At 44.1% G+C, this 24857-nt stretch overlaps 1 protein-coding gene across 2 annotated transcripts in view; it reads right to left on the reverse strand.

The window, feature by feature from the left end:
- ZNF451 (zinc finger protein 451) overlaps positions 1-24857 on the reverse strand; it is a 219688-nt gene that overhangs the window by 187425 nt on the left and 7406 nt on the right. For both annotated transcript variants that reach the window (XM_082249986.1, XM_082249985.1), the window contains 2 exons: positions 14946-15065; positions 5289-5400 (listed from right to left, as the gene is read on the reverse strand). In XM_082249986.1, coding sequence (XP_082106112.1) covers positions 5289-5400; positions 14946-15065 — 232 coding nt within the window. The remainder of the gene's footprint in view (positions 1-5288; positions 5401-14945; positions 15066-24857) is intronic.

Genomic DNA, 24857 nt, shown 5'->3' on the forward strand with positions numbered 1-24857 from the left:
CAGTTCTCCACCCCCGGAATGTGAACCGCCGTTATCGCCGGGACATGAGTCTCGGCCCAGGACAGAATGTCGGCCACTTCCCGAGCCGCTCGGGCACTCCTGGTGCCCCCTTGGTGGTTGATGTAGGCCACCGCCGTGGCATTGTCCGTCTGCACCCGAACCGGACAGCCCTGCAGCCGGTCCGTCCAACGATGAAGACAGATTTATTGCACGCAATTCCAGAATGTTGATCGGAAGGGAGGACTCCTCCTCCGACCAAGTTCCCTGGGCGGACAGAACGCCCAGAACACCACCCCAGCCCGACAGGCTGGCATCCGTGGTGATTACCGTCCACGAGACAGGACTAAAAGACTTGCCCCCCGACACCATCGGGGACTGGAGCCACCACAGAAGGTCTCTTCTGGTGCGATGGCCCAACGAGATTTGAAGATCCAGAGATTGAGGTCGCCCGTCCCACCTGTACAGGATCTCCGCTTGGAGACCCCGCGTGTGAAACTGGGCGAAGGGAATCGCCTCGAAGGCCGAGACCATCAATCCCAGACATCTCATGCACGTCCGCAGAGACGATTGTGGAACGTCCCTGAGGGACCTGACTTCCTCCTGAAGAGTTCTGAGTTTGTCTCCCGGCAGGAAGACCTTCGCCTGAATCGAGTCCAGGATCATTCCCAGGTAGGGAAGACGAACCGACGGACTCAGTGTCGACTTTGGAAAATTTATCGTCCAACCAAACTCCTGCAGAGTTTGCATCGTGACAGACAGGTCCATCTCCAGACCCTGGCTGGTCGCAGACTGAACCAGAATGTCGTCCAGATACCCCAGGACAGAAATGCCCTGGGCCCTCAATAATGCCAGAACCGGTGCAAGCACCTTGGTGAAGACCCGCGGAGCCGAGGCGAGGCCAAAAGGCAACACCACGAACTGGTAGTGATCCTCCGCAATGGCAAATCGAAGGTACCTCTGGTGACCCTCGAAAATGGGGATGTGAAGATACGCATCCTTCAAATCGATGGAGGCCATGAATTCCCCCTGAACCAGGGCAGCCACCACCGACCGCAGGGATTCCATGCGGAACTTGCGAACCCGCACAGAGCGGTTCAGAGCCTTCAAGTCCAGAATTGGACGAACCTTGCCCTCCTTTCTGGGCACGGTGAACAGATTGGAATAAAACCCCCGAAATCTGTCCCGATGAGGCACCGGAACTACCACTCCCTGAGCCCTCAGGTCCCGCACCGCCAGGTGCAGGTCCCGTAAACGCTCTGGAGACAGTTGAAGATTTGAGGGAAAAAATTTGCTCTCCGGCCGAGAGAGAAACTCGATCTTGTAACCAGATCGAACGATCTCCTGAACCCATCTGTCCCGCACGCGGGCCAACCAGGGCTGAAGAAAACCGAGCAAGCGTCCCCCCACCCCAAAACTGGGTGAGGGCGCCCCTTCAGGCCGCACTGTTATGGGCTGCGGATCCGGATTGACCGGACTTCTGTTTACCAGACCAGGGCTTCTTCTGAGAGCCTTGACCTTTGAACGGTTTGCCCTTGTAGTGCGACCGAAAGGCACGAAAGGACCCCTGAGGGGGCCGAAAATTAGCATGCTTCTTCCCAGAAGCCCCCTTAGCCTTGGGGAAATGGGGCAAGAGAGTGCTCTTACCTCCGGTGATCCCCTTAATCAACACATCCAAGGACTCCCCAAAAAGGCGAGACCCATCATAAGGCAGATTGGCTAAGGTCTTACGTGAAGATTGGTCCACCGACCAACATTTCAACCAAACCAGGCGGCGAGACAACACCGCCACGCTGTGCACACGTGCAGCCAACGGGACTAGGTCCAAGTCCGCATCACACAGATACATGACACCCTGGTGGATTTGATCCACCATATCCAGGGTCGCCGGCGAGGCCGAATCGGCCACTAGGACGCGCCTAAGCATCTGCGTCCAACTTGCGACCGCCTGGGCCGCCATGAGAGAGGCAAACAGAGCCTTAAGCATAGAACCCGTAACAGAATAAGTATGACGGGCAAGAGACTCCAATCTTCTATCCGTGGCATCACGGAACACAGGGGAGTCCTCTGCAGGAATCGCAGTGGATTTGTTTAAAACCGCAATTGCGTGATCCACTGGGGGTGGCACACACCACCTTTCATCAGTGGAAGGCGAGAAAGGATAACGCAGCCTGAACCTACTTGGTACAGCAAAAGGTTTGCGCAGATTGCGCCATTGTTCCCTAACAGCGCGCTGAAAATCATCATTGGAGGGAAAAACCTGCGGCGTCCTGCGTTTTCTCTGCGTCCCATAAGCCGCCAAGGCAGCGGGGGGACACACTTCATCCTGCAAACGCAGCGTTTGTTTTATGGAAGCAATCAATTCATCCATGATTGCAAGCTCTTCAGGCGAGCCAGGGGGAGAATCAACCCCTTCAACTTCAGCCTCCACCTCGGACCCCACTAGATCCAGGGAGGAGCGGGACCCCGATAAGGAGGCCCCCGCCATAACAGCCCCATCACCTTCACCCTCAGAATCAGAGGAAAGAGAAACTCTGGGTCTTTTAGTAGATTGAGCAGCCACCAGCATCTGCACCTGAGCAGCAAGGCCAGCCACAACAGTGGCTAAATCCCCCCCTGGGGGGGAAACAGCGGTCCCCTGGCTTTCCACCAAGGCGGTAGGAAATTTGCCCTCCTGAGAATCCATTGCCCCTATTACAAATGCCGGATCATAAAGGGTTAACTGCCCCTTTAACAAGCGCGGCGAGCGCAGCCCACCGCACCACACACAAGCACAATGAGACCCCCACAGGGACAATAAAACTGACACAGGCAATGGATAAGAAGGATATAACCTGAGGAGACCCTCGCCGCTGCCTCGATCGGTGTTCCTGGAGAAGAGGAAGTGATGCTGCCAGGGCGCTCCATTAAAGCCTATGGGAGGCTACAAGAAAATGGCCGCCATGCATGTAGAACATGCGGCCGGAGCGAGTGTAGGCAAAATGGCGCCGTTTGGCGCCGAAACCGCCGCTCCACAGTACAGTAAAGCACACATGTCATCCATGTATAAAAAACATGTCAGATCGCCGCAGCGATCGCTGTATAGTGCCCAAACCATGCCCCACAGCACACAGCTTCTCACACTGACAAGGCTGACACACACAGTGTCACACAGCTCCCCCCCCCCCCCTTGCAGCCCACAGCATGCAGCCGAGTGATAGGGAGACAAACAGTGTGAACAGAGGCAGGTTACACAGTCCCAGACTGACACCCCCCCAGACAGACAGGTCCCCACATAGATACACTCACCTCACAATGGCGTGGGGGACCCGCACAGGCGAACAAGCCGCTGCACATGAGGCAGGGAGAGTCGCATACAAGACGCACAGAATGGGGGTTAAGAAACCGCACAGCGTCCAGTGAGGTAGCCACCTCACCAATCATCCCTGCACCAAACAGGGATGGGTCGTTCACTGTGCCAGGAGCGTTACCTGGCTGAACGCTCGATGGCAGGCTGGGAAGCCACTGACCCACGACCTGCGACCAGGGGGATCAGCCCGAGACCCAGCCCGCATGATCCTCTTCATCCAAAGAACTAACGCTGACAAAAAGAACAGCTAAGTAAAGGTAGAGAGAAAAAACTCAAACAAAAAAATCAAAAAAGAAGAAAGAGTCTGGGGCACAAAGCCCCAGCACAGAGAGAGCCAGCCACTCCTGACAAGCTAGACATTGAAACTGAGATATGGTTGCAGGAAGTAGGAGGGTATTGACTGAGGGGACCACCCCTTGAGGGTGGGATATGTTAAAAGCTTTAATGTTAACATATTCTGTTGCCTAGCTACTCCTTCGGAGCAAAGTCTAATACCCATATGTGACGAATATGAAGAGGCGGCGACTGTCGGAGGACATAAGAGAAACAATATTTTTGAGAGAAGTATTTTAAATGCTGCAAGACTCCCCAACTAAGAGGTAGTGCTTTTTAAAATGGTCTAGTTCCCTAGCCATGGAGACTAATAGTGGGATGTAGCTTGCTTTGTAGAGGTTAGAGAAGGGGGGACGTGATGTGTATGCCTAGGTACTGTAATTTGCCTCGGGCCCACAGAGATGGGTACTTTGAGCTGAGAGATAGTTTTAGTTTCGGTGGGATGTGGATCCCTAATAGTTGCGATTTGTTTTGATTAATTTTGGAATATGAAATCTTATTGAACTCCTGTAGCGTGTCATAGACTTTAGGCAATGACTGGGCTGGATCGGATATGGTTACCAAAACATCCATCATCAGAAAAAAGCATTATAGCATGTTCTTGATTCACTATTTTGATGCCTGAGATAAAATGTGTGGGTATGAATTTTCTCTGCTAGTGGTTCCATTACCAACACATATTAAAAGGGGGGGGAAGAACGCACCCCTGTATAGTTCCAGAGCCTTGAGCGTTTTTTTACTGTGTGTTTTTATTTTTACCATGTTGGTTGTGCATTTTCGCACATGGAAACAAAAAAAAAAAAAAAAAACACCCCACACACACATCATGCGTCAGCTTGCTGCATTTGGGGTGTCATTAACATTCAATGGTAATGCAAATGTAACGTGCACTTACAAAATAACCAGGTGTGAATGGAGCCTAACAAACAGAAGGCATCACCAAATAGTGGACCGCAATACGGATTCGGACCGAGCTACTGTCCCATCCGGATCCACAGTCATGCCCTCTAGGACTTGCTACTTCCCCCCCCATTTCTCACTCATTTGTGATTCAAGACAGAGGGTGGAGTGGGTGGCAGAATAGTATTGAACAGAGTGAGGGACGCACATCACAGCAATGGGTAGAAGCAAGAGCTTCCGGTGATTAACTTTTCATATTAACCAGCATGTGATTTGGTTGCTAGGACCGCCCAGCATCCTAGCAACAAATCACCTGCTGGGTAATCTGGAAAACTAACTCGTGCAGCTCCCACCCTCTGTCTAATGGTGTGTGATCTAAAAGGAGGGGATGTGAATGGAGGCAGTGCTGTATGGGGTGATGTGAGGAGGGCGGAGTGCATTGAAAGGAAAGCTGATGTGCGGGAGACTGAGGACACTGATGTAAGAATGGGCCATTGCACAAACATGTGATTCAGACATCTGCTGGAAGACAATTTTACTGATTGGACCTCTGTAAATTTTAGATTAGCACCCCTGATATACAGTAAATGCAACAAAGCACAATTCAAATAACACATGCATTAGACTTCTGTGAATGAATACTATTGTCCGAAACCTAGATAGATATTTAATTCGATATAAAATGAACCAAATGTAATACTTTACTCACCCGGCATTTTCAGCCACTGGTTAACACAAATTTTTGCAGCACTTGCACCAGGGCGATCCTTGTTAAGCGCCAACTCTTGCAACCCATGCGCACGCTGGGAGTTTAACTTGTCCTGCATAATCATGAAAGAAAACCTCTGTATATAGATATGCAAATAAAATTTGAAGTCATTGCATCTTATTTAATTAAAATGGTTTTTAAAAAACACTGGGGGGGGGGGGGGGTTTGTAAAATGATTCTATTCTAGGTCCTCCGATTCCAGCAAAACCTGATGTCATCTTTAGAGGAGCCCCATCTTTGAGAAATATTGTGGCCCCCAACATCATTGACCTTCAGAAAAAAAAAAAAAAACATTTTTTCCAAGAACTGAAAGGCTTCCATCCTTGCCGCAGATGCAAGGTTTGCAAGATAAATGCATTACAAGGGTAGGAAAATCAACTCCTTTTCATTCAATCAGACTTACAAAACCTATAAAAATGTATTCCTTGATTACATGAGACACTAAAAATGTTATAAATACCAAAAAATAACCACGCTAAACACACTGTGAAAAATTGTATATATGTGCTTAATGAAATATACACAACTAAAATAAAACTATTAGTCAAAAGCAGCAGCTGAAGTGGGAACACACCAAATCAGAGAATATATACAATAGAAGCCACGCTAATTTGAGACATGCAAATTTAGAGCATGTAATTAAACAATCAAATAGTGAATCAAAATATTCAAATACAGAGGTAGTGCTTGTATAAAACAATCAAAGATAAATATTGATAAAACAGTTGATATATATCCAAATAATATGTGAATAAAGAATACAGTCCAAAAGGTTGTGCAAAGTGTAGAAACAGGAATTCCTTCACCGTGATATGACTTAAAGACCACGCTATGCGCTTACCGCAAATCAGATGTGAACAGGCCCAATTGTAAATAAAGACAGCCAAGACAGAGATTCATTCACCACAGTGCTTCAAATCCGTGATGACAAGTGAGGGTCACATTATGCGCTTACCACAACTTAGATGAAAAAGAGCCCAACTTGATGCATGGAAGGTAAGCTTCTGCCCGATCCAATAGAAATGGAGTGATCCCTCCAACTGATGCAGCCTAGCAGGAGCGCCAGTCAAATGCAGGGCTAAGGCACAAACCGTCCGGATCAACCTCACTCCGGCATCAGCCACAAAGAAAATAGGGGCCACAATAGTGAAGTACGTAGGCAGAGTTTTATTATACAAAAGGTAATCAACTTACATGTAATCAGTAAACAAAGTGCTTTACTCAGCATGATCCGAAGATGCTCAATAATCAGCCTAATTAAGTCGATTACCTTTGTATAATAAAACTGTGCCTATGTACTTCACTATTGTGGCCCCCGTTTTCTTTGTGGCTGATGCCGGAGTGAGGTTGATCCGGACGGTTCGTGCCTTAGCCCTGCATTTGACTGGCGCTCCTGCTAGGCTGCATCAGTTGGAGGGATCACTCCATTTCAATTGGATCAGGCAGAAGCTTACCTTCCATGCATTAAGTTGGGCTCTTTTTCATCTAAGTTGTGGTAAGCGCATAGTGTGACCCTCACTTGTCATCACGGATTTGAAGCACTGTGGTGAATGAATCTGTCTTGGTTGTCTTCATTTACTATTGGGCCTGTTTACATCTGATTTGCGGTAAGCGCATAGCGTGGTCTTTAAGTCATTATAGAATGAAGAGCTATCCATCATGGTGAAGGAATTCCTGTTTCTACACTTTACACAACTTTTTGGACTGTATTCTTTATTCACATATTTGGATATATATCAACTGTTTTTTTATCAATATTTATCTTTGATTGTTTTATACAAGCACTACCTCTGTATTATTTGAAAATTTTGATTCACTATTTGATTGTTTATTTAATTACATGCTCTAAATTTGCATGTCTCAAATTAGCGCAGATACTAAAAATGTTATGTACATGATAATTTGCCCATGAGGCTGCCAATAGGTCGGTAGGTGTGACGGTGGCGTGTATCAGACCCCTGGCCTTCTCATCCACCTTGTGACCAAAGACCAAGCAATCTCACACCCTGCCGTCACTTGAGTAACAATGCCACTCTCAGCTGCACCCAGCACACAGATTGTCCAGCTTGCGGGACCACAATCTAGATGCCAGCAGACAGAGCAATTGTCACCGGGTGAAACAATTAACCCCTTCTCTGCCACCACCGCTACGTTTGAATGAGCCCAGCAGACGCTCGTGATTTTACAAATATCAATTATGACTTTAGAATAACCGTCTAACACACACTGTCACCTCAGACAAAAATGTTTCAGATCGGTTAGCCTAAACAGTAGCGCGCTTTCAGGAGACAGGTTCTTCTGGGTCAGTTTGCGTTTAAGAGCTTAGAGACAGAAGTAAACACTTTCCAAAATCAGGTTCAATTATAAGAAAGTGTAAAATTGGTGCAAATTAAAATATTTACAGAAAAATGGGTTACCAAGAAATAGAGACACAATACAGCAATTTAGAAATATGAATATAAAGAGTGAAAATACTTGCATTAAAAACGGTCCTGGTATTACCCTAGTTTCAGAAGCTGAACAGGTATGATTGGTTCCCCTTGAGCGAGGTTATGGCTTGGATGGTAGGATGAGAACTGACTTCTCTATCAGTTCCTGTCCTTTTTCTCTGACCCCCCAGGGGGTGTCACCAGAAGTACTTGGCCAATGTGCTCTGAGTCTATGGGCGGTTTCCCTGGAGCTCACACATGCTAATACACATCCCGTTTAGACAGAGTATTAAAATAACTCATATCTGGAAATCTGTAACGGTTACATGCTTGAAACTGACATTGGATTGTACAATATTTAATCTATTTTCTACAGACACTAAACACGGGTTATTTTGGAATAACCTCTGACCTGTAAGGCATCTGATCGCTAGCTTGTCTTTAGTAGGCATGAAGGTGTTTGTTTGATCTTAATTCGATCGGTATTTTATCTGGCATTCAAATATCTACTTTCTAGAGACATATCTTGCTTGTGTATGACATTATGAAGTTTGGGGTTAGCTGTGTCCTAGACCTAGGAGCCATATGCTGTGTTCAGATTACCAATTAACTCTAAGGACGAGGAGATGGAATGTCTGGGTGGTCAGTCTGCTTGTGTATATTAAAGGTGTGAAAAGTGTCAGCTGTGCAGGAACCTGGCATTCAGTGACCCAGGGGGTCATTAACACTGCCAAAAGGCTGGGGGGGGGGGGGGATCAGGCTGGTAAGAATGACCCATTTGGTTAGTAACACTGTCAACTAAGCTCGACATACAAGGTGGATGCTTGTGATAGCGTTTGAACGAGATGGCGGCCTGACAAACTAGGGTGCCAACGCACGATGCCATTACAGTAGGACAATAAGGAAATTTCAAACACATATGAAAGAGCACATTTTAAACATTTGGGCAGGTGTTGTAAATCATAGTGTGCCTAAACATTTTGCTATATGCCATGGTAGAGACCCTACTGGTACTACCTTTTTGGCCACCAATACATTTTCTCCACATTGGTGAGGCAATAATAAGGAGGCAATAATAAGGAGGGGGGAAATTTCTTGCTTAGAAACAAAAGGAATTTACAGCCTGAACTTAAGTGCCCTTTGGCATGAACGTTTATTAACCACTTGTGGACCACCCGCCGCATATTTACTGCCGCGGGCTGGTTCGGCAGCGCAAAATGTAGGGGAACGTCGGTCGCGGTAGTGGTGCTGGGAGGCACGCGCCCGCCCCCAGTGGCGCGCTCCTGCCCCCACCAGGCAGTGGGCACCCGCGATCGCTCCCCGCTTAGAGAGGACGGTCAGCTGTTTTAGCTGAAAAGATCACAGAGCACCTGTGATCCCTTCTATATAGGATCACAGGTCTCTAAGGTAATTTCCAACAGTTAGAAAACACTCCTATGCTCACATTTAACCCTTTGATCACCCCTAGGATAACCCCTTCCCTGCCAGTGTCATTATTACATTAACAGTGCATATTCTTTTAGCACTGATTACTGTAGTAATGTCACTGGTCCCCTCCAAAAGGGTAAAAAATGTCAGCTAGGGGTCCGATCTGTCCGCTGAAATGCCAAAGTCCCGCTAAAAATCACAGATAGCCACCATTACTAGTAAAAAAATAAATACAAACGACAAATCTTTCCCCTAGTTTGTAGACGTGATAACTTTTGAGCAAACCAATCAAAAAAATGCTTATTTTTTTTACCAAAAATATGTAGCAGAATACAAATTGGCCTAAAGGGAGGAAAAACTTTTTTGGGGGGTGGGGGGAATGTTATAGCAGAAAGTGAAAAAAAACACACACAACAACAACATCGCACAGGTGATCAAATGCCACCAAAAGAAAGCTCTATTTGTGGGGGAAAAAAAAAAAAAAAAAAAAATGGACATCAGTTTTATTTCGGTACAGTGTCGCACATCCGCGCACTTTTCCGTTAAAGTAACGCAGTGCCGAAACGCAAAAAATGGCCTGGTCATTAAGCGGGGGAAATCCTTCCGGTCCAGAACTGGTTAATCATGGCTGACCTACCACTTTTTTCCCTTGATGGTAGTAATTATTCTGTATATGCACTCTGCATTCACCAATGGGTGAGGCATGATGGCTTTTATTTTATAATCTTTTTTGATGGAATGATCAGTTTTTATATTTATACTCCTGTCCATAAGTAGTTTGTCTCAAACAATAGTAGCAGGCTGTTTATCTGTTAAAATTTCTTCGGCACTGCGTTACTTTAACGGACAATTGCGCGGGGTCGTGCGACGCTGTACCCAAATAAAATTAATGTCCTTTTTCCCCACAAATAGAGCTTTCTTTTGGTGGTATTTGATTGCCTGTGCAATTTTTATTTTTTGCGCTATACACAAAAAAAGAGCAACAATTCTGAAAAAAAAATAAAAAAAAAAAAATTTATATTTATATATATATATATATATATATATATATATATATATATATATATATATATATATATATATATATATATATATATATATATATATATATATATATATATATATATATATATATATATATATACACACACACATACATACATACATACATACATACATACATACATACATACATACATACATACATACTTTTTTCCACATTCTTCTATATAACATTCCACCTAAAAAAAAAAAAGTAAAAATCAATTTTTTTTTTAACATTTTAGGCCAATTTGTTTTCTGCTATATATTTTTGGTAAAAAAAAAAAAAAAAAAATATCCCAACAAACATATTTTGATTGGTTTACGCAAAACTTATCGTGTCTACTAACTACGGGAAAGATTTAGGCCACTTTTATTTATTTTTTTACTACTAATGGCGGCGATCTGCAATCTTTTTGCGGGACTGCGACATATCGGAGGACAGATCGGACCCTGAATGACATTTTTGACGCTTTATAGTAATCAGTGCTAAAAATATGCACTTTTACTGTAATAATGACACTGGCACGGAAGGGGTTAACATCGTCGGTGATCAAGGGGTTAAATGTGAGCCTAGGGGAGTGATTCTAACTGGGGGGCGTGGCTTGAGAAAAGACCATAGAAACCTGTGTTCCTATATAGAAGGATCAGGGGCTCTATGATCATTCCAAAGAGAAGAACGGTCAGCTGTGTTTACAACAGCTGACCTTTCTTCTTTCTCAGCGGAGAATGGTCGCAGGTGTCAGGTGGCAATTGGGAGCCGCCTGCCCGCTGCATCGGCTTCCCCTCTGACGAGCAGGATCGCACCGCGGCCGGCGCACGCTCGCCCCCTGCGTGTGACCGACGTATAGCTACGGCAGTTAGTGCAGGCGCAGCTGCTTGCTGCAGTATAACTGCAGCGGGCGGTTGTAAAGCGGTTCATTTTAGATAAAAAGTTCAGTGTAATATGTGGCTTTCCCACTAGATAGGAGTTCTTCTGCCACTGAGTACTTTCACACTACAAAGGTGGCTTTTACAATAACTATTTGTTTCCCTTCTCTCGGATGTGCTGCGTTACAATAACGCAGTGGTTCTCAAATCCGGTCCTCGGGACCCACTAACAGGCCAGATTTTAAGTATTACCTTGGGGGATGCAGACTAGAATACTGCAATCACTGAGAAGCAAATGAGATCACCTGTGATGTAATTTAGTTATCTTGCAAACCTGGCCTGTTGGTGGGTCCCGAGGACCGGATTTGAGAACCACTGCAATAACGAACACTTCACAGTCTGTGATGGTTGCCTGGTTATCAGCAGGCATTTAAAAACATCTAGCATGGTGTACGATGTGTGAGCCAGTCCCCCAATAATGTCATTTCTTTGACGAAACTAGTTAGACGTGGCTATGACGTTTTGTCATTATGCACACTTGACTGGCGGGAGAGTCTGGTGCAGCCACACAGCCTGCTGCTTTTTGGGAGAGCAATTGTATCTGGTTTTTTGCTATATGCAAGTTTTTATAAACCTATTGCCTAAGGATTTTCCTAGTGCGATTCCCTTTGCAAGTTTCACTTTTTATTTTATTTTTTTTTATGGGTTGGTTACACTATGTGCGTATATGCTTTTTAATTTTTCACCCTGCTGATGAACCAACTGGATCACGTTTGGTGCTTTGGAGTTTCCCTTCATAAGGAGATGTACCACACGCATTTGCTATATGCTATATATGATGGTACGCAGGATCTGGTAAGAGGCTTTAATAGTTAGTGTCACCTGGTGGTGGAAGCACTACGAATTGTGAGTGTAGGGACACTGTTGGAGCAAGTGAATCGTGGACAATTTGTTTCCTTTGGATTCTCTTGTTTCACATATATTTTTCCTTGTCAGCCCTTGTGTATGGGCTCTTATGGATACTATATATTTGGTGTGATTTCTTTTTACACGTTTTTCACCTAAGTTTGAGGTCATTATATTGATTCATTTTTGCATTTTCACAACATTGGAGTTTAATTTTTTTTTAGCGCCGATTCATATATTTATCATTGCAGCTTGTACATACATCCACTATATATATATTTATATAAAAAATAAAAAAAATTATATATAAATAATATATATCTCAGAGGACAAGCAGCATTGAAAGTCCTTGGCTCAGACAATCAATCCAGGGGATGTCAGTTTTTGTGTTTTTATTTAGAACTGGGATAGGAGAAGGGTTGAGTTGGATACTCAAACTATAAACCATGTACAATCTTGAGGACAACTAGCTGTAGTGTGCAGCAAGGCCGCTGCATCACCTTGCTACTGAAGTGATTATGTAGAAAGTTCCTGTTTAGATCATTCTCTTCAGGGTTCTAACTTGGCACCCCATTTTATTTCACTGCCTGTGTGTGCTGACACCCGTCCACTGACTATCCACTGGAGTGGTCCCTTTCCTGTGCAGACCCCCTTGGCAAGCTTCCCTGTACCACAGACACTGTTTTTCCAGAGTTGCTCTGCCATCTTCTCCACCAGTCAGCTTTCCTGGACCTCTGGATTTAGCACCACACTTCCTGTCCACAAGGCCAACAGCCTGTGACCACCATCCACAACAAACAGGAGGTCCTTCCTCCTGGAACCTGGCTTCCCACCCAAAGACCACCCTGCCACATGTGCTCTTGGCTTTTTTTAACATATCCCAGGATGCACCACTGTCTGTGCCAACCCACTGGGACAGTTACAAAGCCTGTGTGTCATTAGCTGGGTTTCCTCCACTGTCCAACAAGCTTCCCTATTGGACACAGTGGGGACACTCCCTCAGACCAGATGAATTACACATGCAACAGGCCTGACTAGAAATCCTGCTCCCCGGATAAGCAAACAGACAGAGCAACTAGGTTTTACCTGCTCCACTCTCCTGATAAGCAGGCAGAACAAATTACATTCCCTACCTAGCACCTATCTAGGAGGGTGCTATATATGTGGGGGACATACAAACTACGGAGTACCATTTGGAGTTACAGCAATGAAGTTTCCGCAAAATGGACTAGCCTGCTGCATCATTTTTTCACTTTGTCTTTTGGGGTGTCTTTGAATTCAGCCCTCTATAGGTTGAACATTTCCATCAAACGATGTAGCATCCTTTAGTTCCTGACACATTACCCAGTCCATATCAGTATAGATATCCAGCATGATATTTTTCCCTATTGAGATCTGATCGGTTTTCAAAATGTTCCTTTAATTTGTCTTGTGTAGTGTGTATAACTTATATACACACACACACACACTGATACCAGGGGATCCTTGGTCCTGGCCACAAACAGAGGTAGTGTGTTAAGTTTGGAGGCAGGATTCTCAATTTCTGTCAAATTAGCTTGAAGGGTGAAGAGCGCATTTCCTTTAGTCTAGGAGGTGGCGACTAAGGTAGTCTGCATTCCAGTTGTCTGTTCGTAATATGTGGCCTGCAGAGAATGCCCAACAGGGAGTCTCTGTCCATAAAATTATCTGCCTTGGTTACTCAAAATGTGCATGATTCCTGGTGCCCACTTGATGGCTGATGTAAGGCCAAGGCCATGGCGGCATTCTCTGACTGTGCCGATTTGTTGTCCTTGCAGAAGGGGGTCCGGGGGTTGCACAGTCAACCTTATTGTAATCTCCAGGCTGTCGTTGGAGAACTTGGCTTCCGACCGAGGACTAGGTTGCCCATATTGTGAGGGACTGGAACACTCTTCCTCAGCCTGAAAGACTATCATCTACTGGTACCACTTTCCAGTTATATGGAAACTTACCATCTACTAAGTTATGGAATTGCTTGACTGGACAGGAGCATGGTTAAATCATGCTTGTTTCAGGTCAACAAGATGGGTTAGGAAAGTTCTCAAATGAATGGTACAGCTAAAAAGGAAGCTATCTAAAGTCCTAGAACTCTCATTGTACAATGTCTCCTGACCTCAATTCGCAAGCGTGAGTTCTGAAAGTGAAATTTCTTCTATGAATAAAAAACAAAAACCACACCTCTCCTTGGTATTTGTTCAGGACTAAAGCCCCGTACACACGTACCGATCGTCGGCCGAACGATCGGCCGTCTTTTGTCCAGGGCTGTCGGTGTCTGCTGAAAAGTGCAAAAGACTGCACAAGAATTTTGGCCGCCGACTACAGCCGACTGCAGAAGTGATGTCATGTAATGGTTAACTTTCCTTGTGTTTTTTCTTTTCTGAGCATGCCCAGTCTTGCAAATCTGCTGTCTGTCGGCCGAATTCTGTACTGACTGGCGAACAATCGGCCGTTCTGGTGTCGGTATACAAAAATTTTCATGCTTGCAAGACAGATTCTTTTCGGCCGAAAGTGCGCTGTCGGCTGTCGGAAGCATCATACTAACAAGCCGAAAATCGGCCGATCGTTCGGCGGCCGACAATCGGTACGTGTGTACGGGCCTTAACTCCACAAGAAGAGAAAGCTGCACAGCAGATTTTTGTAAATGGATTACCCAACTGAAAGCCTGGAGCAGCTGAATTGTCCTGTGGATGTTTGCAAACTGGAAGGGAGATGTTCATGGCAGGCTGAGCAGTGCTGTGTGTCTTATGGAGGAAGGCACAGGTGCACTGTTCAGTAATACGTATCTAGAGGATCACTTGTGTATCCTGGAAATAAGATTAACTTGCTTTTTTTTTTCCATGTTGTCATTTTCAACTTAAAACACGCCTAAATAGCTTTTTGGCTTGCTTCCATTTCTCGACCTCACCTGAAATGCTTTGCTTTTCTCGGCTTGCTTCTGTTTCTGCTCCTCAACATGGCGTGCAAGACGATCAAGGGTTGCAGTCACTCTTTCCATCGGATGGTCAACACGATTTTTCTTTTCTCTCTAAAAAAAGAAAAGAATAGCTCCCAACAGTAAGAAAACAAGAAAACAGTCCTTTTAGACTTACTGGTAACAAGTACGAACCTTCCGGGACAGCAAACACATGAGAGATGAGAGGCTCCCCCCTACAGGAAACAACCCAGTTCACAGCTGTCAAAAGGCCCCACCCTTCCCCCTTGTCCATCAGTTGTAAAAAAGTAGTTTTCCGAGTCACAAGGGATGTACAATCACTTAGGTACTTAACACCTATTGTATCCATTCTTTCCTTACACTTTTAACAGGGCGGGAAGTAGGCCTGCTGTCCTGGAAGGTTCGCAGAAACACCGTTACCGGTAAGTCTAACGGACAGTTTTCTCCTCTCACCTTCCAGGACGGCAAACACATGAGAGGATAATAAAGTAACCACAGGCCTACCTTAGGGTGGGACCACCGCCTGTAGTACCTTGCGGCCAAAGGCTAGGTCTTGCTCAGACAGCACCTCCACTCGGTAGTGCTTCAGAAAAGGGTCATGGCTGGACTAGGTGGTTGCACTGCAAATTTGTACCCAGGAAGCTACCTTTTTCTGCCCAGGAAGTTGCCAGTGCTCTTGTTGAGTGTGTTTTCAGCTTTGCTGCCGCAGGAACACCTGAAACCACATAAGACAAGGTAATGGCCTGTCCGATCCACCTAGAGACTGAATGTTTTGACGCCTGCAGTCCTTTCCTTGGTCCAGAGTAGAGGATCAAAAAGGTGATTAGATTTCTTAAACTCCCTGGTCCTCTAAATACGTGAGGAGGCATCTTCTCACATCTAAACAAATAAATTTAATTTCTTTTTAATTTCTAGGATTATCACTAAAGGATGGTAAACTTATTTCCCGCTTCCTGTGAAATGAAGATGCTACTTTGGGCAGATATAGAGGATCTGGCCTTAGAATAATCCTATCTGGGAAGATCAACATGAATAGTTCTTTAATTGAAAGACCTTGTAAGTCCCCTTATCCTTCTGGCTGTTGTGACAGCTAAGAGGAAGGCTAATTTTAGGGAGAAAAAAAAAAAAAAAAAAAAACTTAAAAGGGAACCTCTTCTATAGGTTCAAATGGGCTTCTAGATAACACCTCTAGAACCCTAGTCAGGTCCCAAGGAGGGAACCTGTCTAGTGACAGGGGTAGCTCTATCCCTGGCCATCAAAAATCTTTTAACTAAAAGGTTCTATTGCAAGTTTCGCACCTAGAAAAACAGAGCTGCTATTTGTCCCTGAAGGGTGTGAACCACCACACCCTTCTCTACCCCATCTTGTAGGAAATCCAAAATTATGGGGACAGAGGCTGAATACATTTGCTTCTGCCTACACCAAGTACAAAATGTTTTCCAAACTTTTAAGTATATTTTCTTGTTACTGGTTTCCTGCTCAGGAGTGTGTCTATCACTCTGAGCAGCCCTTTAATCTAAGGATCTGGAAGAACTCTGGCCTGGGATGCCACACTGGTCCCTGCAATAGCAGGTCAGGGAGGTTCGGAAACTTCCAAGGAGGTGCTACCGATAAAACACCTTCAGGGTTGCAAACCATGCCCTCCTTGGCCACCAAGGCGCAATCAGGAGGAGGCGAAGACCCGGGGAACGACTGAGCACGAGTAAAGGAGCGCCGATCGGCAGCTCCCCTGACAGGGGGGGGGTGGGCACTGGTAATCAGATCATTGATTACCAGTGCAGACCCTCGGGGGGGGGGGGGTGCCACTAGAACCACCAGGGATGCCCACTATGACCCCAGGGATGCCCACTACGGCCACCAGGGATGGCAATCAGGGCTCAGGGAGCCCCCCATTGCCCTCCCCATCAGTGCTGCCTGCCAGGCCCCCCCTATCAGTGCTGCCCACAAGTGCCCATCATTGCCATCTTTTAGTGTCGCCCACCAATGCCGCCTATCAGTGCCCAGCAGTGCCGCCTATCAGTGCCCAGCAGTGCCACCCATCAGTGCTGCATATCAGTGCCGCCCCATCAGTGCAGGAAAAAAAAAAAAAAAAAAAAAAAAAAAAAAAAAAAAAAACTTATTTACAAAATTGTATAACAAACAAAAAAATTTTTTTTTTTTTTTCTTTCTAACTTTTCGGTCTTTTTTTTATTTGTTTAGCAAAAAGGTAAAAACCTTGCGGTGATCAAATACCACCAAAAGAAAGCTCTATTTGTGGGGGGAAAATGACATAAATTTTGTTTAGGTACAGTGTTGCATGACCGCGCAATTGTCATTCAAAATGCAACAGCGCTAAAAGGGGAAAATTGGCCTGGGCAGGAAGGGAGGAAAGTGCCCTGTATTGAAGTGGATAAATACCTCCTATTGAAAACCTCTTGTACTCTAGGAACTTGTTTACGTTTCTGAGGTTTATAAGGCGGTATTTTCCCAAGGGCTTGGGTACCAGAACACGTGGGAGTAAAAGCCTTGGTAAAGCTGGTTTTCTGGCACGGGAACTATCACTAGGTGTTCTGCCAGTTCTTGAATCCCATACAAAAGGGTTCTTTTCTTGGACTCCTCCTCCAAAGGAAATACTAAAAAGTCACTTCTAGTGGGGGTAACAACAACACAACAAAATTTCCTCTATCTTTCCCTTTTGGGCTTGCTAGGAAATTTCTTCCCTTTCTCAGAGGACCTGGACAATACTTAATCCAGGCTTGAGCCAAACAGTAAGGACCCTTAAAAAAGTAGCCCACAGAGCTTCACCTTTGAAGTAAAGTAGCCTACGCAAGCTTTAACCCAAATGGCTCTCCTAGCTTAATGAGAGCTCCGGTCTTAGCTGAGGGTAATCACTGACTCAACTGCTGCATCGGCCAGGTAGGCGACAACTTTCCCTGTAACTGAAAGGGAATCCAGCAGTTCCTGGGACTTATTTCCCTGTGCAAGGTGCTTTGCAAGCTTTTCTATCCAGAAATCTGCATTCCTAACCACGCAGGTTGCAGCCAGTGCTGGAGCCATAGTGGATGAGTTGGCATTTCAGGCTCACTTTAACAGAGATTTTGACTTACAGTCCAAGACATCTCCGATATTTCCTGTGTCCTCAAAAGAAAGGTCAGACCTCTTAGTCACTTGAGACAGGGAGGCATCCAATTTTGGACTCTCAGGAATTTTTGCACCTCTTCCTCCTTAAAGGGGAATCTCCTTTTCCATGTCTTTGGTCTAACCAGACCTCTTTCAGCAAAGGATTGGTGAACTGGTAATACCCTGGATTGGTTTTTAACCAGTCCTTTACACATCTTATCCTCTGCCGAGGTTTCCTTGGGGGGGGGGGGTTCTGGGATTTCTTCTGTTGCATAAACAGCTTGAAGAAGGAGTCCCTCCAGATTTTCCAGACCAAACTGGTTTATGTTCAAATTGGTCTCTTCTACCTCACTATCTGGGTCCACATAAAACTCCTCCCCACAGCTAAGCTGAGACTTAGCCTGACTTTCTGCGTTCCCTAGGTCTTCCTCTTCCTTTGCTTGAGCAGGGGGGAGACCCTGCGAACCAGGCAGAAAAGCAGATGGGCTTGCCTTGGAAAGTAAACTCTCCTGAAAAGCAAGGCCCTTCTTAGGGGTTAGCTCACCCCGCTCTGTTACCTGGAGGGAAGCTACAGAGGTGCGGAAGGCCTGGATAGTGGCTAGCATTTCCTCCTGCATAGACTTAAAGTAATCTTTCATCAAACCTGGAGGCCTCCTTAGCAGTCAGTTTGTTAATACACCTATAACAAAAAGCTTGGTGTGAGACCTGGGTAGTCTCTCCCTGCAATTACCACATTTTTTTTTAGAGGAGCTAGTGCCAGCAGATACAGGGGGTGCTTTATCAGAGGCCTCCTGGGTTCCACCTGGAGATTCTGTAAGAGAAGATAAACAGATCACTCTTCCTGCCCCATAGTAACTTGGCTACAGACCCCACTGAGTGAGAGCATGGGAACTACCAGGGACAAATCCCGACACTGATATCAGCCCCAATCGGAAAAGAAAACAGCACTTACCAGGTTTCCGATCTGCTTTCGACTGTAGCCACCTAAACCAAACATAGCCTCCTTCTCCATGAGGTGGGTTGTGGCAGATTTCATATCTTTGGCAGTTTTCTGGCTTCTTTCAGCCGGAGAGTCTGCCTTCCCGCCATGCGGGTCCTGCGTCTCCTCCGTACTCGTTCCCCTCTTCCGGGTCGCGCTGCGCATGCTCCGCCTTTTCTGCGCAAACCGGAAGTTTTGGTTTCAAAGCGAGGCTTGGAGCCTGCTGCCGTCGGATTTTTAAAATTCCTGCCGAATGCAAAATCCAGCTGAATGGCTGGGAGGACTGGAGGAGACCCCTGCTGAATAGCAGGCCACAGATTCTGGAGGGACCACTGCTGTGACCGACTGCCTATATCCTGGGGCGACCTGTGAGAAGCCTAGAAGGCGTGCAGGTTGAGTGTGGCCTTCACAGGCGTGGCTGAACCTGCCTCACAGGGGGACCATCCAACACACAGTCTTCAGGTCAGAGAAAAAAATAAAATGTTTCACTGTAGGAGAAACACAATCAATACTGAGGGACAAAGGGGAAGGGTGGGGCCTTTTCACAGCTGTGAACTGTTTTCTGTAGGGTAGAGCCTCTCATCTCTCATGTGTTTACCGTCCTGGAAGGTGAGAGGAGAAAAAAACAAACATTCAAATTTAAATCGTTGCTTTGATTCCAAAAGAGAGGTCTGTTTTTGCCATATCTCTCTGCCCTGCATTCCTTTTTCTTTCCAGTGTTGAGAGATTTAATAACTAGACTAGATTTTTTGAAAAAAATAAATTTAAAATATTCCGCAACTTTTTATATTAAAAAAGTATCTTCATACCTTTACATTTCCCCAACCTAAGTTCATACCTTAACTCCCTCATCTTGTGAGAGATAAAAAAAAAAAAAAAAAAAAAAAAAAAAGGGGGGGGGGGGGGGAGAAAAAAAATCCACCCTGTGTGGAGAGAGAAAAAAAAAAAAAAAGAGGAGGGAGAGATAACCCTTTTCCATCTTACTCATCTCAGCTGTTTTAATCAACAAAATATTATTATATTTATGTATCATTCCTTTTAATCTATCTTTTATCATTATTTATTCACATTTGTTATGTTGCACATATACCTTTACATTTCTCCAACCTGAGTTCATACATTAATTCCCTCATCTGGTGTAAAAGCAAAAATAACTTAAGAGGGTATAACACCCATTCTATGTGTGATACTAAAGAAAAAAAATAAAAGAAAAGAAAAAAAAAATGTGCAATATAACAAATGTGAGTAAATAATGATAAAGAAAGATTAAAGGAATAATACATAATTTTTGTGGATTAAAACAGCTGAGATGAGAAATATGGATAAGGGTTACATCTCCCTCCTCTTTTTTTTCTCCTCACATAGGGTGGATTTCTTCTTTCCTCCCCCTTTTTTTTTCCCTTATATTTAAGGAGAGAGAGATAGCCCTATCCATGTACGATATACCCATATAGAACAAGATAATGAGGAAATGTGTTATGACATAGGATATTAATGAATGAATGTATGAGCTGAGAATTGAAATATCTCATATAGTATGGGAGAACTCAATATATTAGGATGCCCCCACTGGGGAGGAGGGAGGGTTGAAACCCAGAACTCAGGAGTATTGAGATGATTAGGCACCACGAGTAAAGTAAATTAAGAAGGGAAAGGAAGGATGGCGGGAAGAACATTGTAAAAGAGCTTGAGAAAAGGAGGGGTGGGAGAGAGGACCAGACTTTTTCTGGCTATTCCCCCAATTAGGTAGATACACATTTGGCACCAGAAGTGCCGTGTGTATAAAGGAATAAGGATTCCTTTCCGTGGTAGGGACCAAGTGAAGTGGGATATTATCCCAGACTTCCTGGGAACTAGAGCGGGTTAGAGAGGGTGGGGGGTGGTTGTAGTGTATAAAGGGGGAGGGAGGGAGGGTTTATAGATTTTTCTTTTGGTTTTTTAATTACATTTTTTTTTCTATCTTTTTTTTTTCCTTTTTGGTGGTCTCTTTCCTTCTCTTTCTCTCTAAGATGGAGGACAAAGATTATCTCCTTTAACGTAAAAGGATTAAATACCCCAGAAAAAAAAGGCAAATCTTAATGACAGAATTAAAACGATTAAAAACTAATGTGGCCTTCATCCAAGAAACCCATTTTAAAACGGATAAATTACCATATTTAAAGAATAGAGCGTTCCCTTATGTGTATCACTCGACAAATAATCAAAGCAAATCTAGAGGAGTATCGATACTAATTGATGGGGGGGTCCCTTGGACTCTTCAGGAGAGTAAACACGACGTAAATGGTAGATTTTTATTTTTGAAGGGGAAGATAGAAGAAATACAAGTGACATTAGCCACGCTTTACGTCCCTAATACTCACCACCTAAGACAGATTTATCTCAAAGGACAATAGCGGACTTGAGGAGTTTTTCCGAAGGTCAATTGATATTGGGGGGAGATTTAAATATTCCCTTAATACTCAAGATAGACACTTCTAGCGGGCAGTCTGCATATGCGTCAGGGGTAAGTACAAGAGTGTTGAGAATCCTACATAGAGAACAGTTAATAGATATTTGGCGATTACAGCACCCATCAGATAAAGAATTTACATTTTATTCGCACCCACATAAAAACTACTCAAGGATTGATGTGTTCTTGGTCCCCCATGCCCACCTACAAGCGATAAAACAAACAGATAGATAATATCAAGTGGTCGGATCACGCGTTGATCTCAATGACCTATCGATTGACATCTTCTGTTTTTACAAGACGATTTTGGAGGTTAAATGAGAGCCTCTTACAAAATGAAGAGGTTATGTTAGATGTAAGAGAGACATTGCAGGGATATTTTGAGATAAATGATCAAGTGGAATGTACGATAGGAAACCTGTGGGAAGCCCATAAAGCGGTAGTAAGGGGAGTGTTGATTAGACACGGGGCAAGAATTAAAAGACAAAGAAAAAGGCAATTGTCTACACTTCTAGAAAAATTAACGACCCTGGAAAAAAATCATAAACAGAAATTAACTTCATCTGTGTTGAAAGAACTGGCGATAACCAGAAAACAGATAACAGATATACTATATTACAGAGAAAAAGCAGCAATCCAAGGGTCGAGAAAAATTAATTAATTATGAAACAGCAAACAAATGTGGAAAATCTCTTGCAAGATCGGTTTAGAATCATAAAATGAGGTCGTATATTCCCCAAATTATATCTCCATTGGGAATTAAAAAATCCCTTCCGGGACAAATCTCGGAAGAATTTAAAAATTTCTATACAGATTTGTATAACTTGATAGAAGAACCAAAATCTGAGCAAGAGATTGAGGATTACCTAACACAAGCCCAGTTACCAACACTTACAAGGGAAGATCGGGTGGCTATGGAACGGAATATTTCCCAGGAAGAGATTCAACAGGCATTAAAAGGAATGAAGCTAGGAAAAGCCCCAGGCCCAGATGGGCTTCCACCACAATATTATCAAACACTAATCCCTATTTTGGGTCCTTATCTGGAAAAACTCTACAATGGCTCTTCTAGAGAGGAGGCAATGTCAAGAGATACCTTGACTGCGCATATTTCTCTGATCTTGAAGGAGGGGAAAGAGCCATCCGCTTGTAGTAGCTACAGGCCAATCTCACTCTTGAATGTAGATTTAAAAGTTTTTACCAAAATCTTTGCGACAAGATTGGCAAAATACATTCCAAAGATAATACATCTAGATCAAGTAGGGTTTTTGGCAAACAGAGAGGCAAGGGACAATACTACTAGAGTGCTCAATCTGATGCAGGTGGCCAGGGAGGGGGGGGGGGGGGGTTGGGGGGCCCCTGCGTCATATTGAGCACAGATGCAGAAAAAGCATTCGATAGAGTGGGTTGGTCTTTTAGGTTCTCAGTTCTTAGATATATCGGTATAGGAGATTCAATGCTGGACAAAATAGTTAAAGTATATCAGAAACCTTTGCGATAAAAAATGGAACGAGACAGGGATGTCCTCTCTCCCCACTCCTTTTCGCTTTATCTTTGGAGCCATTCCTATGTAGAATCCGATTGAATGTAGATATAACAGGAATAAAAATAATACACTTACAATATAAAATTGCAGCATATGCAGATGATTTGTTATTTTCAGTGACAAATCCAGACATCTCTCTGCCAAATTTATTGAGGGAATTCAAGCTCTATGGCAAATTTTCTAATTTTAAAATAAACTATGGAAAATCGGAAGCGATGGGAGTGGGGATGGCAAGAGGACACCCAATTCATTTGAAGGCTAGTTTCAAATTTAAATGGAACGACCTGGCGGTCAAATATCTAGGGACTTATATTCCTGCGGATCTGTCTCAAGTATATGAGCTAAACTTCCCCCCATTGATAAGAGAAACAAAGACAATGTTGAGACAGTGGCAGGGAGGATTGCAATCATGGTTTGGGAGGTGTAATCTGCTAAAAATGAGCATATTGCCGAGATAGCTATATCTCATGCGCGCATTACCAATTAAAATCCCAAGTAGTTTCTTTAAGACGGTGAATGCATTTTTTTTAAATTATATTTGGGCTAACAGGAAACTACAGGTAGCAAGGAACATCTTAACGATTCCTAAATGAATGGGTGGTATTGCACTTCCGGACATATGGAAATATTACCATGCGATACACATGACTAGAATTCTAGATTGATGGCATCACACAGGGACAAAACTCTGGGTACAAATAGAACAAGAACAAACTATAGCCACTCTGAAGGGAGCATTATGGTGCTACCGATCACTCCCAAATACTCTGAAACAACATCTGATAATTGGAACTACGTTGCCAATAGGATGGCAACAGAGCATTAGATGTGGTTTGACAACATTGAATTCTCCTCTTTTCCGATTTTGGGGAACCCCCAATTCCTACCGGGTTTAGAATTATTGGGATTTAAGAATCTTAGAGATACTGGCCAAGAACAAGCAACGTCTTTCCTACTGGAAAAAAAATGGCCATCAATTAGTAGACTGATGGATAATGAAGGGCCCTTTAAGCTTGGTCTGCTAATCAATTACAACATTTTCTGTCCTCATTACCAAGGGCAGAAAACTTTATTAGACCACTTACAAGTTTTGAGAGGTACTGTGAGAGCCAGAGTAACTTAATGCATACCTTATCAATTACATATAAAATGTTAATTATACCAGGAGAACAACCTAGGCTTAAGTGAATAGAGAATTGGGAAAGGGACTTAAATCAAGCCCTCACGAGGGAACAGAAACAGCGGATCTTTAGGTTCACCTTTAAACCGGCAAAATGTACAAAAATACATGAAACCAACTTTAAGATAATTACTAGGTGGTATATTACACCGGATAAACTACATAAAATGTATCCACAAGAGGAGGAAGGATGCTCCACAAGAGGAGGAAGGATGCTGGAGGTGCGGAAAGGAGAAAGGCACGCTCCTCCATATTTTCTGAAAATGTACAAAGATAAGATCATTTTGGTCGAGAGTAAGCTCCTTGATAAAGAAAATTACAAGTTACAACGTTGAGGAGGATCCGGCCTTTTTCCTACTGCACATATCCAGCATCCCGGTAAAGGAATATGAGAAATCCCTGATACCACATTTATTAGATGCGGCTAAGACTTGCATACCGGCACATTGGAAAAAAAAAAACACAACTCAGTCGGTGTCAGCGTGGATAAGGAAAGTAGAACACATCAATAAAATGGAAGATCTAATATGGTCCTCACAACACAAACAACAGGATAGATATAAAAAAAATATGGGGGAATTGGAATCAGTACATCACTTCTGAGGAGGGTCAAGAACTATTGCTAAATAATC

Source organism: Pelophylax lessonae (genome assembly GCF_965119305.1).
Source record: "Pelophylax lessonae genome assembly, chromosome: 3".
In the NCBI taxonomy this organism is placed as follows: domain Eukaryota; kingdom Metazoa; phylum Chordata; class Amphibia; order Anura; family Ranidae; genus Pelophylax; species Pelophylax lessonae.